Here is a 16,123-nt window from a genome sequence, read left to right as displayed (position 1 = left end):
GTGGAATTTTGGTTAAGTGACATTCATTATCAAGAACACCTACAGGAAAAACTTGAAAATTGCATCACAGAGAAAAAGATCAGATTACATGAGGTATATATATCTCTATTTAAGTGAGGGAAAGCATGGCAGGGAGATTATTTTTCCCTGCAGTTATTTTATAGAATCGTGTTAAACCAAGTTTAGTCTAAATAATATTGTTATTATTGTATAAAATTGCCTATATTCTTTTCCTAATCTTGAAATAGAAAATACCTAATCTTTTGATGTCATTTACTTAGTATAAATACATTTTACCTCTCAGTGATTGTCTTAAAACAAGGGCTTTATTGTGTTTTATTATTATTCATATCTCTCACTTTTTATATAGGCAGAAGTACAAAAATTAAAATATGGAATATATAGGTTTTTGAATAAATATATTCCTTTAATCTTTATCCTTTCTTTAATGACTATAAATCACATCACAGTTTACATAAGCAATAAAAAATCACTTGGGCATCCTAAGGATCTCAGAGAAGCTCTCAGCAGAACAAAAGGATAAAAATTAAAGGAATTCTGTTCATTATGAAAAAGTAAGTAATAGTTATTGAAACAATTACCCTTATTCCTTCCAATGTGGACCATTTAACAAGAAATCCTGTTAACACCAGCTTGCCTAAAAAGCAACTCGGAGGTGGGATATTTACTAAGCCAAATTGGTGCCTCTGGAGCATTCAAGATCAGTTTTGGATTTGGGTCAAAATGGGCCAGGTCCAGAAAGCCTGCAACCTCCCTGAAGTGAGAGTTCTCCAAAAGAATAAAGCTAGGCAATCTGCTCTTTACATGTGAAAACAAAGTGCTTTCTATGTTTTCCAAACAAGTTGAGATTTTTGGAAGGATTTTCTTGGGCCCAAATGGATGTTCTGTTGGTGCTAGACAGTGGCAGGAGGTAGCTATAATTCTGAGATAAAAATTAAGTCCAAATTGGTATAATAGTTTTTCATATGGGTCATATTCCAATGTAAGTAGAATACTATCCAAGTATAAGGTGACCAGATACTGCAATAATATTTAGGAGTTTCAAGGGACTAGATAAAAGTCTGTTTCTTTGTATCATTATTGTTTACAATAAGAATAACAGGTCATATTTATAATACATTTCAAAATTTTACAAAACATATTTCTAACAAGAACTATGAAGAGGTAAATAGCATATTTAATTCTGATTTCACAGATTAAGAAACTGAGGCTCAGAAGTTGGAATACCTGGGATAGAGTTCTTATTTTAATTCAAAGATGATGTAACTAAATAAATAAAGTAAATAAAGAACTGGTGGTATGTATTTTGTTTCATGAAATAAAGTATAAGCCAAGAATCCCAGAAGAATGTATTTGTGTGTGTGTGTGTGTGTGTGTGTGTGTGTGTGTGAGAGAGAGAGAGAGAGAGAGAGAGAGAGAGAGAGAGAGAGAGATAAGGAGAGACAGAGACAGAAAGAAACACAGAGAGAGAGGGAGGCGGGGAGACAAAGAAGGGGAGGGAGAGAAAAAGGGAGAGGGAGAGGGAGAAAGAGGGGAAGGATAAAAAGAGAAAGGAGGGGGGGAAAGGATGAAAGGAGGGGAGAAGCTCCCCATGGGGAAACTTCCGTTACACAAGCTGATCTGCAACTAGCCTGAAATTTATCCTCTTGGAGAGAGCTCTTTGAGGACATCAAGAGGTTAAATGACTTTCACGGTCACACTGACAATATGCATCACAAGCAAAACCTAAAGCCATCAGGACAGAAACCCTGTTTTCCCTTCACAAAACTACATTACCTATCAAATGTAGGCATATTTTCCACCTCATACTTTTGACCAACTAAAAGATTCATTTGTTTTAACAAACATCTTTCAAAACATTAAATAAACGTTACAAAAGTGAGCCTTTTTCAATCTAATTTTAAATGTCTTTAGTCTCAGAACCACATCAATAACTCTCACAATTGATGTTTGATTAAAGAAAAGAGAGTGATGTAATAATTTCAGAGTATTAGGTCTGAAGTCCAGGATACAGTAAAAGCCCTTACAATCTGAAGGATAGGTTGAGGTCACTGAGGCAGTAAAAAGGAAGAAGAGATTAGGGCCAGCGTCAAAGACAAAATCTGCCAATTTATCAAGTTTTACTAAGGTAGAAATAGGGAGCAATTGGTACAGGATCAAGAGTGCTATATTTGAAGTTGGAGAATCTGAGATTCAAATCTTGGTTCTATCAGTTATTTGTATAGCTTTGAGCAATTCTTTTCCTCTTTCCAAACCTTGACTTCTGATTTATAAAAGGAGGGGGTGGTAATATCAGATGACCTCTAATGGGCCTTCTTGTTCTTAATCTAGAGCATAGTGTTAGTTAGTGTGCTTCTGAAAATGGGCTATCTCTTTGGCACACATGCTAAAAACTGAAAATGTCCTAGGTAAGACATTAGATTTGGAGAAGAAATGTGAAGTTCAGCCTCACTAAATTCAGTCCAGTTTTCCCAATTATGCTTTCTAGGTTCAACTTACTTCAATTGAACCAATTCACTTTTTCTTTTTTTTTTGGGGGGGGGGGCGGGGAAGGCAAGAAGTTAGAAATAGAAGGTGAAGAGATATATTTATTTCCCCTCACATTATTTTTATCTTGCAATGAATTTGAAGATATCTCTATTTTTGAGAATTCTAAAGGAATACTCTATAACCACCTCTTGATTATTCAGACACTGATTATATACCATAGAAAAATTTTCAAACTCCTAATCTATCCTTTATTCCACATGCTCTTTGCCCATTTCAACCCTTATTAACATTTTCAACAGAGATATGAGAAACCAATAGGTTTAAAAAATATCTTGCAGGTTACTTGAAGAAAATTTGTAAAAAAATAAAATACAATAAAATAAAAATTTCAGGAATTTGAAACTAAGGATAGGAATTTGAGGGTTATCTACAGAATTTCCTTTATCAAGAAAAGACTAGTTCAATTTACTCTATGGATGTTCTTCAATGGATCTGTGTGCCTATCTTCATATACATCATAATGTATTCTGTAGTTTATCCTGTGCACATTTGTCTATACTCCCATAAATACTACCTAGTGGGTAAACATAATGGGCTATGTACTCATGTAAGTATAGCACATAAACTATTTGCTAAACCCACTTCCCACCATATAACCAATCCCACCCCTTTTTTCAGTCAGTCAAAACATTTTTAACAAGTGATTGACATGCACTGGAAACTGTGATAAGTGCAGGATATATAAAGAAAGTCAGAAAAGTCCAAACTGCTTTTTTCATAAATTTCACCACCAATAATGTGTTGCAGATTACTCATGCTCACTATATGTATACTGCACTTTGGATACCTATAAATCTGATTTTTCAGTAAGTGTGTTAATCTATGATTCATAGACATAGAATACAATTGGAAGAATACAATTGTGTGTATACACACAAATGTAATGTGTGCATTTGTATGTGTGTATATGCACATCCACAATATATCCATACACATGTATTTGTTGTTTAGTCACTCTAGTCATGACTGATTCTTTTTCATCTCATTTGGGTTATTCTTGGATATGTATACATATGTATGTATGTATATACAAACAGAGCCTGTTTATTTCAGGGAGAAACAGGGTCATTGAAAGTGCTGTACAAATTCTCAAATGTAATCCAGCTCACCATTTTGCTGCTATTCAATTTTTGATCTAGTTTATACTGATTATCTGTGATATCTGAGGACATGAGCACTGATGGACCAAATCAATGCATTGCCTAACCAATTGAATAATAGAACCTGTCCAGTAGATGTGATTTGTTCACTTATCTTATTCCTTTGTAAAGGTTGACTTCTTCCTAACAGCTGTGGACTGTTAGGGGTACTATATATTCCACATATATATATAGGTTCTATATATTCCAATATTTAACATGATCAATATGGTATTATTTATAAACAAGAACATATAAGGACTCTTATTTTATTTGTAGTCTTAACTTAATACCTTCTATGATAAGATAGATATATTTGGTTGGCATACTATCTTCCTTCATTAAGCTTCACTTGATAGAATTATCAAAGTTACTTCTGTTATTCCATCTGTTTAGGAGTATTGGATGATTTTGATTTATGCTAGGAGATGTCCTTTAAGAGTAAATCTTATTCTACAAAATAAAACATGTTTAATAGTCAATCAATTGCAAACAGTGGAATCTGGTATTCCTAGCACACCCAGTCATTTGTACTACTAAAGATGTGATCTGCCATAAAATAGTTTTTGTGTAAATCTGTCTATTCACTTCTCACATTTTTATCAAAGCTAATATCTATATATGGACAAATTATTCTCATTAAGATTTTGTAGAGATGAGAAAGCAGATATTTGGATCAGTAATTATCATGACATCTCAATTGCTTTCAACTTAATACCATCTATTTTTTTTTTCAGTTTTTTTGATATCCTCTTTCAGGCATCTTAAAAAAGTTTTCCTTTGAATTATGCATGTTTTTATCCAACTGCATTTCCTGATTTTAATTTCCTTAGTGATACAAATTAGCATAAAAATGTGATGGCTCTACTATCATCAATGGAGGACGATGTTGGTTAGAGGACTATTGACAGATCTTTTCCAGTTTTTTTCCTGCTTCTTTTTCTAATTTATTTATTAAATGCTCATAGGATAATCTTATTTAATTGGCTCTCATACCAAAAATTCTGAATATTCACTTTTTCCTGGTGCCATTATTGTTTTATGAATTAATATTACTCATTACTGGACACTTGGAAATAAAGGCAGAGTAATGTAATTACATTGAATTACATTATTTAAAAAATACCGAAGTTGAGTATGATGACATGTATGATGTAATGAAAAGTGCTATGGACTTTGAAATGATCTGAGTTTGTCTCTGCTTTCATCTTTGCTGTTTTTGAGTGACCAACTCCCATCCTCTTTGAGACTTAGGTTTTCATCAATAAATGTAGCTAGCATTAGTCAACAATCATTTATGAAGTATATACTATGTCCCAGATACCAATACTAGATAATAGTAATATGAATACAAAGAAGGAAACAATCTCTAATCTATAAATAATAAAGGGAATAATTAAAAAGTAAATACTAAAGTAGTTAAATTTACTACTAAAAGTAGTAAATACTATATTAGTTAAAGAATAATAAAAAGAGTAAATACTAAAATAGCAAATACTAAAGTAGTTAAATGTTAAAAGTTAAAGTAATATTTTAGACAGGAAGACAATGGCAATCAATGGAGTGGAGAAAGGATCAAGAAGAGCTTCAAACGGACAGTGTGGCTTGAGTTGCATCTTGAAGGAAGAGAAGGGTTGTATGATGTATAAAGTAAGGAGGGAATGCATAAGAGTCATAGGGCTGGCTAGTACAGAGACATAGAGAGAGAAGATGTTTAATTATAAGTTAGGACCAAAGATTGTCAGTTTGTCCTTATCACGGGATTTAGGAAAGAATGTACTCTTTAAGGGTGCTGAAAAGCTATTTGAGGACAAGTTTGAAATGTTTTTAAATCATTTATTGTGAATAAATTTGTTTTATAAAAGCTATTGTTAATTTTCTTCCAGATTGTCAGGAACAACAGTGAAAAAGCTAATATTGGAATTTATATCAGAGAAAATAAGAATCAGATTGTAGATTAAAACGAATTGATTAATATGATCAAATAAAATGAATGGGGTATAGTTTTCATTTAAAAACTGTTTTAAATAAAAACTACAGTAGTTTTAAAGCAAAAATAATTAGAAGTCAGTGAAATTGGCTGAAGAACATCAGAGCAGAACATAATGAAAACCTCTCTACACTATACAAAGTTGAAAAACTTTGCTTCATGACATCACGTACTAACATTACTATAGCTAGTTGAAGCAATTCATCTTTGTTTTTTTAAATTTTAATATAAATCTTTTTATTTATTTTTTTTTTGTCGAGGCAATTGGTGTCAAGTGACTTGACCAGAATCACACAGCTAAGTGTTAAGTGATTGAGGTCATATTTGAACTCAGGTCCTCCTAACTATTCTGGTGCTGGTGCTTTATTCACTGCACCACCTAGATGCCCCTTTGATATGAAATCTTTACCAATAAATTTTAGACAGCATTAACAAAGCAATACTTTATATTATTCTGAATCTCACGACAATCAAATAAATTCAACAAACATTTAATGAGCACTTATTAGAATGAAAAAAATGACAACAAATCTTTCTCTCCACTAGGAATTTACGTTCCATTTCATGTAGAATTTATATGGAAAAGTTATTAGTACAAACATTGTTCTTTTCACATTGTAATCTTGCTGTTATTAAATAATCTCTGATTATTAATTTGTTTTATTAAATAAACTAAGGTAGGAAGATAAGAATTTCTTAACTTCTAGTTAACATGACTGATTTTTTTACTTCAAGAACTAGTGTAGCACAGTTCACTTGACAGATCGAGATGGTAAAATCAAATCTGCTTCAAGAAAAATTACTAATTTTATCACCTTTTAAAGTTATTTCATCATAAAGGCATTCTGAGACTACATTACTCCTGTTTTTCTATAGTTCCATAGCTAATAATTTTTTTTTTGCATTTTAAAACACAATTTATTTTGTCAATTCAAATTATTTAAATACAATTTGTTTAAAAGTATAAAAATCATTCTTAACCCACTGTCCATACAACTATAGGGGCAGCTGGTTATGGGTCTAGATTTGGCTTACTAGCCAGTGTGGTGATCCCTGTTTAGAGACTAAGAGGTCTTCAAGAGACTATCCTTCACTTCAGAGAATTAAAAAAGGGTGAACAATCTATGTTGTAAATAGAACAACTATATGGTTTACTGAGCTTAATGCAAATGCTAACATAATCAATGCATTACCTAATTCTTTTTGAGATATTGTTGAAAAAAGATATAATCTTCATGAAAGATTTACCTTGTATAAATGGATTTTATAATCTATTTAGTATGAAGGGTCAATCCTTTTATTATATTTTTTTAAAAAGAGGTATCATCATTAGAAATTGAGAGAGATATTGCTTTTTTTTTTTAAACAAAATAGCATTGTGGTTTGAACTTGAATTGGCCTTTGGATGGAAGTAAAAAAAACTGGAATTCTTTTCCTAATTCTTTCACGGTCCGCATAGAGGGTCTAGTCATTTCATTTCTAGGAGGATGCTACCTCACCTTTAAAATAGAGATATAGGTCAATATAAGAAAAATTTATTACAGATAAGGGATGGAAATATAAAACAATATCAGCTCCACCACACTTACACATCTTATTGTCTAATTTACCCAGAATACTACAAAGGCTGTTGTGAAGATCTGGTGGGATAATATGGGTTAAAGGATTTTGATAATTATACAGAGTGAAAGCACCTTGAGGACAGATAATATTTTCTCTTTGCACCAAAATCTAGCATTCTGTTTTATACATAGTAGACACTTTAATAAATGTTTGCTAAATTGAATTATAGAACTATATAAAGTGGTGTTAAACTAAGTAAATTTATTATGTGGAAATTTTTCATCATAGCTTTCCTATTCCATCTCTTCCCTCTGATTTTCTGTTATTTCTTGCCCTCTACTTTCTCTTCACTTCCTAATATTCATTTCTTATCCCTTACCTCTACTCACTTCTTTCCTAGGCTTCAATTCCATTGGGAATCTCTTCACTGGCTGCCTGCCAGCTATTAATGCAGTGCTATTTATAGATCAGAAGTTCTCAGAGGTCAAATAGAAATGGGTCCCACCCATTTTAGCCTATCTCTAGGCCTGAAGTGACCCTATTTTCAAACCCCCTGAGTAAGAAAAGAGCTCACAAAATAATAGCGAAGTTCAATATTTTTGAGCAGTACTAGGGGGAATTCAGAAGTAGGGCCACTCCAGGTGTAGAGCAGGAATGACAAAAAGAGCTCATTTACATCTAAGAATTCTTCTTTGAGCTTCACTTGACCCAATCTTAAAATGTAAACTTTATAGCAAGAGATTTTGACAGAATTTTTGTTCAATGAAATATATTCAATCTAATAAAATCCCTAATTTTGCCTCATGGGCCATAATATAAAGAGCAGTGTTTGGTTATAAAAGGGCTATAATATTAATAATTTGAACATACATATTAAAAAGTGATTAAATAGAATATTTCTGTTCTGTGCCATTTTTATTCTAAAGTCTAAATGCTATTATTTGTATCTGCATATCACTACTTGTACCTTCTCTACTATATTTAACATCCAGGAATATGGAAACCTAAGCATTTTATAAAACAACTTTTATAAAATTACCATGCCATGTTTTTATATCATCAAAAATACACATAGAAACATACACACACTATAGAATTATAAGGCATACGTATTATGATAAATAATTGACACAAAGATACATTTATTTAAATTTAGGGTGTTTCAAAAATTTTAGTGTGGTTTTAAGTTTTAATAGCTTAATATTAGACTTTTAATGGTTTGATATTAAAACAATAATTTTATAAAATGAAATATTAATAAAGCTATACTAAAACTTCTGCAGACAAATTATATTTTATAATTATATAAATAATTATATATGTGGGTATATTTAAACATACACATACACTCCTCTTTTAGAATGAGCACTTATTCTACCAGTACAGATAGTACCTTCTCAGTTGGTTAGGAAATGTCTTCACAAATTTTTATGGCCAAAAACATTTATTATTTTATGTACTTTTTTTTAATGAAAGAGAAGTCAAGGTTAATGACCAAGTGTTTTTCAAAATGGAGAAGATTGAGGCGGAGTGAGACTTATCTTATAAAATGCAGGAAATCTATCTTAGGTCAAATTAATTCCCTCAATTCATCTTAAATATTTAATATTTAAATAAATACAAATGACAATAATTCTTTCCTGTCTTTCCTTTCATTTTAAGTATATGCAAAGTTTGAACAAAGAGAAATATTTGCCATCTTTAGTATTTACCTACCAACTACATAGACTTTGGGTTCCTTCAAAGATTGGAGCCTTATCTTGTACTTTTGTTGATTTCCCTCTCTTATATGCCCCAGCTTACTTATTTGCACCTGTAAGGCTTAGTAAATATTTGTTAGTTTATTTTGGTCTCTTAAAAAAAAAATTCATGGCATTTTAAACTAAGCGTTTTAAACATGGCTGGGTCACAGTCATTTGGAATTTAGAAAGCATTTTAAGTAGTAGATTTAATACTTTGAAACAAAAACTTCAGTGGGCTGAGATAATTTTACATGCTATTTTCAAACAAAATAATATTTGTAAAGCACTTATAACAGTGCCTGCCATACAGTTGATGCTTAATAAATGTTTGTTTTCCTTCCTCTTTTCTTTTACTCTTCCTCTAACTGTTGAAATGTGCAGAGCTCATCAAAAAGTCATCTTTAGGAATAAGCTCTCCCTTCTAATTTCCTAGTACATGGACTACATTGGGAAAGATTTCCTTTTCATCCCAAGTCCTTTATCCTTTTCAATATTTCAACTCTAGCTTAATGGAAGGGGAATCAGATTCATCTAGTTCTGTCTTGTTAGCTAGTTCCAGCTGCACTATCATTGAAAACATTATGTCCCTGACTTTTAAAAATAATCCCTTTACTAAAGCCTGCTTTCCAAGTGGCATTGATGGTTATTTTTTCAAGAGAAAATTACTTGAACATCTAAGGATTTACTATTGGTTATGAATTTTAAGTACATTCAAATATGTACATCTGAATATATTTGAAGGAGTTTTGCACTTTTTTGTTGCTATTTACATTAGCAATGATTTAACAGACATTACCTCCTTTTCTATATCTAATCACTGAGTGAAAAAAATATGTACATTGAAATTCTAAGAGGCCTAAGCTGTGATTTTCTTCATTGAACTCTATGACATCTGAAAATATAAATTTGTTTCTCAGATAGCTTTATCACATGACAAAATTCATATCAGCTAAGTGCCAGATTTGAAAGTTCTTACTAATATAAAAAATTACCATAAATAACTCATTTCAATTGGCCTATTAAAACTATGACCACCAATACTAATTTCATAATCTCCACTAGGCAGTCTGTAGTGGAATTACTTGCTGTTCTCCAAATGACATAGAGTTGGAGATCTTTTTCTACTGACCACACAGAATTATTCTATTAATATATAAATCTACTCTGATTTCTAGAATAATTATAATTTTATGTCAAAAGATTTACAGCTTCATCACCCCTAGCAATATTTCACACCTGTCGAAAATGATGTATGCAATAATGACTTAAACTGTGAAACGAAATCCTCAAAGGAAAGACTGTCATATAGTCCTACTGAAAATAACTTGATTTTTTTCTTTACAAATTGATACTCTAATAAACAATACTTCTAATTGTAGGTAGTGAATTCCTAGAAAGATTTAGTTACAGTTTGTTTTTTTCTTGATTAATGTAGATAGAGAAGCATGCAATTCTGGGAATAAATATGAGCTTCTTGCATATACATATTTGAGTTTACACAACTTTTAATGGCTCTAGGCAACTCCAGTGAAAAACTCAGAAAAAATGGTCATATATTTAATCTTTGCCATAGTTTTTGCTCCTCTCTTCTGACTGAACATGACAATAACACTTTTTTTTTTCTTTATGTGATTTGTTTATTTGGCTTCTTAGACTCACTATTTTTTTTTCTTAGATGTTGCTAGCTTTTAGCTGAACATGTCTGGGAAGTAATAAATGGAGAATAAATTAAGGAAATATAGGCTGGATATACTAAAGGAAATAGCCTCAGTAATAAAGAATTAAAAAATCATTAGGAAAGCAAAACTGTTTTCTTTCTACCCTACTGTCAAATGTTAAAATGTCAGGAATTAACCATGATGTGCTAACAGATCTACAAGGGGAAAGAATTTCAAAGCATTTTCAAAAACATTGAGCTTCACAGCACTCATTGATTTTGGGGGGAATCGTTGGGATAAAACCTATATACTTTGAAGAGCCTACCCAAATCTTAACTGGTAGCCAAAACAAGAGCTTAAGGACTAGACATCAAACCAAGTGAGCATCATTTCACTCAATTGGTATATTCTCTATCATAGTTCAGCATGGAGTAAAGTAACTATGTTGGTTCATTTAAGCTATGTAATTAAAAAAAAAAACTTTTATTCCTCAGGAAAAAAAAAGATTTCCTTTTATCTCTACCTTACTTGTCAACCAAGACAAAATAGCAAGTGTTTCTCCTTAAACATAAAGTTCCTTAAGTACTGACAACTGAGTTAAAATGGAAAAGGAAATAATCAGAAGAGAAACTGTCATTCTATACAGTTATATATTATGAAATAGATGCTCTAAAGATTTTATATCTTTAAAAGACACACCACACACACACACACACACACACATGCATGCATGCACTAGATTAAATCCACATAGTTAAACAAAGCACCCACATGGGTACATTCCACATTAGCCACATTCCAATTGTAGGCATTTTAATAACCACCTTTGTGGTTACATTTAAAATATCTTATTTGGGTGCTTTTTATTGAAGGAACAATTCTACATTATAGAATGCAACTACACCCCCTTTCCCTACTCATTAGATGTGCATTCCTGCCTGAAGTATATTACAACTAAACTGGGCAAATGCAGGCTATTAAGAGATAGACATTACATAGGTAATCTGAAATCCCAGATGAATTTCCTACTTGAATTCAATAGGTGAAAGAAAACAAAACAATGTAATGAGAATAACTAATATATGACTAAACTGACATAAACTTTTATAGTAGTAATTGACACAGAACCTGTGTCTATATGATGCCAAATATTCAGGAAGAAAGCAGTAGGAAGCAATGGGGGGGGGGGGAGAATGCCATTAGCCAAGAATCCAGATGTTTTCAAATATCCAAATGAAATATAGACAGACAATTTGAGTGATTGATTGAATTTGTCATTTAAAAAAATATAGGTGTTTTAGTCCAGTGTAGATGGAACAATAATCTACCAAGTAATATTTGCAGGAAAGCTCATATTTCCATGACACCAGCAACAACTGATTAAAAACGAATAACATCAATTTTTAAAACAATGATTTTTGTCTTCATGTCCCAAAATAACCATCAGAATAATACTATCATACAGCAAAGGGACTGGATATTGGCCAAAACTGTTTAGTTTCAGTGGTCATTTTCAAGAATACCATGTGAATATTGGGTATAGATTGACAGTCTGCCAAAGTATAAATCAGTGAAGATCAGATGACAGTTTTACACCACTCAATTTTCTCATGACATTAAGTTAGAAAGAAAAGTTAAAACTTTTTTATTTGATTTCATCTTCTATAATATAACAAGCAATGAGTCATGTATATGAGAGAAGGCTTTAGCACATCAAACATCTTTAAACTTGTTTAGCAATCTTGTTTAAATCTTGTTTAACAATTTGTTAATAATCTTAATAGTACTCTCCCAGAGACTTCTCCCAATGGAGCCATCATAAAGTCATGTGAATATATATTAGTCAATAATTCTAAACACTATTAATTTTTATAGTATGATTAGTTTCTTAACTTTATTATCTGTAATGTTTTCATACTATTATTTTCATTAAATATATATGGTTTGAAGATATATTATTTGACTTGACTATATCTGAATATTTACTCAGACTTGTATTTATACACATATTCTATTAAATATTCATTAAGGAATATATAAAAGTATAAATACATACTATATATATATTTCATATCAATTAACTCTAGCAATGAGTGAAAAATGAATTGAATTTAACCTATGACCTTACATTTTGAAAGTCCCTTAAATTTTCAGAAATTGTAAAGTATAAAAAGTAACTTCAAAAGTGCCATGTTTCTAATTCTAATTTAAAAAAAAACTTCAGCAAATGATTAGCCTGTGCTCTTTGCACATAGACTGACTGGGCAGGTTTCAGCATACCCTATTTATATCCCATTCAATCTTAGATATCAAGAAACAAAGATAACAAGAAGTACCCTGCTAACAAATACAGCTGAATAATCTAAGAAACTCCTATAAATAAATAGTTTATGATTCAGAAACATAGTTTCTAGACAAGATTTAATTTTGAATTACTTTCTTCTTGTGTAAGTACCATGCTACTTATAAAATGGTAGATACTCTTAGATTACTAAAAGAGAAAAAAGTGAAAGAGGAAAAACCATTCCTTAGTGGATTCTTTTAGGTTACTCTCCTTACTAAAAGGCTTAGATACAATAGATTGCCCCACAAGATGAAGTACCTTATATGATTTTAATTTGGTAAGGAAGAACTCAAAGTCTAAATACCATATACAAAGTGGAGCAATCTTGCTGCAAAGTGTCTGCCCATACTTATTCAGTTGGAATTCGATTATTAGGTGTTTTTTTCATATATGTACACAAGAAACCATTTCAATGGACACACACACACACACACACACACACACACACAAACACATTTAAGGGATCCTCAATAAAGAGACTTTACCATTTTTATGATAATAGGTAACTTCCACTTTTCTTTCCTCTGACCCAAGCAACGCCTGGGCAATTTGGGCAATGTCATGTCTCTTGGTCTCTGGTCCATGAAGAAAATCACAAGTGCATGGTTTCTGCATGACATCTGGCCTGGAGAACCCAGTCATTTCACAGAACCCATCATTGCAGTAAATGATAGCACAGTTCTGCACTCTGGCATTTGCAATGATGAATTTTTTATCTGTAATATAAAGACAGTGATGCACATTTTAAAAAGCTTCCATAAAACTCGCATAAACATAGGAACAATTTGTTGCATAATAGAACTTTAGAAATGCTGATAATATTTCATAGTGAAACTGATCTAGACTTTAAAAAAAAAGCTTTAAACTTGACAGCAACATAGTTGGGTTATTTTAAGAAAGTAATGAAAATCATTCCATCAAATTATATGAGAATAACTTAATCTAGTGGCTAGTTCTCACCTCCTGTAACTCTCAGGAGCCCAAAGTATGACATAGAAAGAGCAAATGGCTCTATAATATTTTAAGGATACTATTTAGTTTCTAGGTTAATATTTTCAAAATCCAAACATTGAAACATCCTGTAGCAGGCAGATCTCTCTCTCTCTCTCTCTCTCTCTCTCTCTCTCTCTCTCTCTCTCTCTCTCTCTCTCTCTTCCTTGATGCCTAGGTAATCTGCTCAACTTTCATATAGTATCTATTTTTCTTTACTTTTCTCTATGGACTTATATTACCACACTAATCCCTTTTAAAGGAATGATAATAATAAAAACTGCATCAGTCATGAAATTATCACTTTTCTAACATTTAATAATACTAAGTTTTACCTTTTTAAAACACATGGACTAGAAACATCATAACTTCACATTATTTTTTTCTTTTCTCTTGTTTGATGTTAGATTTTTGAGTAAAGGATGATAATATACATGCTTTATTTTTAAAAATTTACAGAACTAGATTTTTTTATCCCTGGGCAAAATTCACAGCAGCAATCTCAGTGTGCAAGTTTCTTCCTTACATAACTTTACAGAATATCAAGTTATTAGATGCCAGAATAACTCCAAAATGTATATAACCTTAAATGGGTGCACAAGATGATGGTTTTTAAAAAGTATCAAAATTTAAGTTACCAAGTATAGGCTTTAAAATTAATGCATCTGTGTAACAATGAGAATACCGCCCACAATAGTAACCCCCTATGAGACCCTTATATTCCCTGTGATTGTGGGTTTTACCTAATACATTTTATTTTCTAGTAAAATGAGAGATGCAAGGAGAATTCAGAGACTAAAGCTGAAATCTTTCAGTAAGTCAATAGTCTGCATTAGAATGCATCATAGATCAGAATTCTACCCACGCAGATTATCATGTTAGGACTATATTTGCATTGATTTAATGCAAAGTTTAGCCATATTAAAACTAATATCACATTCCAGCCTTGAAATGTATTTAAGTTTAAATACTTTTTGTAGTTATTCACGTTCGGATTACTTCAGCTAATCATCACATATTGTTGCATTCCGGATTTTTGTCTCTAAAATAAAACAATCTCAAAAAATAATAATGCTGTATTATATAGACACGTTCCCTTTAAGATAGTGAAATAGTAGGACATGAAGTAGCAGGCAGAGAATGGGGCAGTGGGAGAGGAGGGATCAAATTGCCTCTTATAACGGAGACAATAAACTAACATGTAAATCAAAATTAATTTCAGAAAGGGTATCCCCTTCGCCACGCAAAGCTTTCTATTTGATTTCACAATCTTAACTTGAAACAGCCCGGAGTTGCTCTTAGAGATCTTACAAAGCACCTAAAACAAAGTACTTCTATCAAAATAGAAAGAGAGGGAGAGAGAAGAGAGAACAAATGAACTTACTTTGCCCTTCAAATTTCCGTATGATGGTCCCCAAAAATGTATTTTGTGGTGCCACATGACCTCTGCGAACAGGCATGTTTACACCCGATCTTCGGATCAGTTCTCTCCCTGAACACAAGAGTTCTCCAGTGATCTACACGGCTACAGCCCAGACCACTGAGCGAGCTTCTCTTTGTGACAAATCATCCTCTTTTGAAATACAGAAATCTCTTCCCATTAGCACCACTTCTAGACACACGCTTTTCCCACTGGAGCAAAATCCATTCCCCACACCTTCCTGAGGGGGACCTCGCACCGGACTGTCGTTTGGTGAGATGGTTGGGGGGAGGAGGGAGGGAGAAGGAAGGAGGACAAGAGGCGGGGGAGGGGGGAAGCGACGGGGTGGCTAGGGGGAGGGAAGGAGTCACAAGTGCAATCGATCTGTTTCTTTACTACCAAACACCGACAATTTCATAGAGCAAATGGACCTAACCTGGCGGTTTCCCCGAACCGTGGTGATGTTTAAGGAGATAGGAGACTTCAAGCTTGTTCTTGATGAAGGGGAAGAGCAAAACGAAGGGGAGTCATCGAGGTTGATGTCCCACCCCCATACACACACACACACACACACACACACACACACACACACAAGTGCAGACACACTTCCTTTATCCTGGGCTTCACCACCACATAGCTCCGATTACCCAAGCATGGTTTCGGGGAAGTCAGCCTAGACACCTTTCAAACTCAGTGACAAACACCT

At 32.5% G+C, this 16,123-nt stretch overlaps 1 protein-coding gene across 3 annotated transcripts in view; it reads right to left on the bottom strand.

The window, feature by feature from the left end:
• The window catches only part of KCNH7 (potassium voltage-gated channel subfamily H member 7), a 605,555-nt gene extending 589,649 nt beyond the window's left edge, over nucleotides 1-15,906 (bottom strand). For all 3 annotated transcript variants that reach the window (XM_031960570.1, XM_031960571.1, XM_031960572.1), the window contains exons 1-2: nucleotides 15,382-15,906; nucleotides 13,493-13,723 (exon numbers count right to left, since the gene is read on the bottom strand). In XM_031960570.1, the coding sequence (XP_031816430.1) occupies nucleotides 13,493-13,723; nucleotides 15,382-15,457 (307 nt within the window). In that variant the 5' untranslated portion in view covers nucleotides 15,458-15,906. The remainder of the gene's footprint in view (nucleotides 1-13,492; nucleotides 13,724-15,381) is intronic.
• Nucleotides 15,907-16,123: the final 217 nt, after the last annotated feature.

This window comes from Sarcophilus harrisii, chromosome 3, assembly GCF_902635505.1.
Source record: "Sarcophilus harrisii chromosome 3, mSarHar1.11, whole genome shotgun sequence".
NCBI lineage: Eukaryota > Metazoa > Chordata > Mammalia > Dasyuromorphia > Dasyuridae > Sarcophilus > Sarcophilus harrisii.
This window is presented reverse-complemented; position numbering and strand designations above follow the sequence as displayed.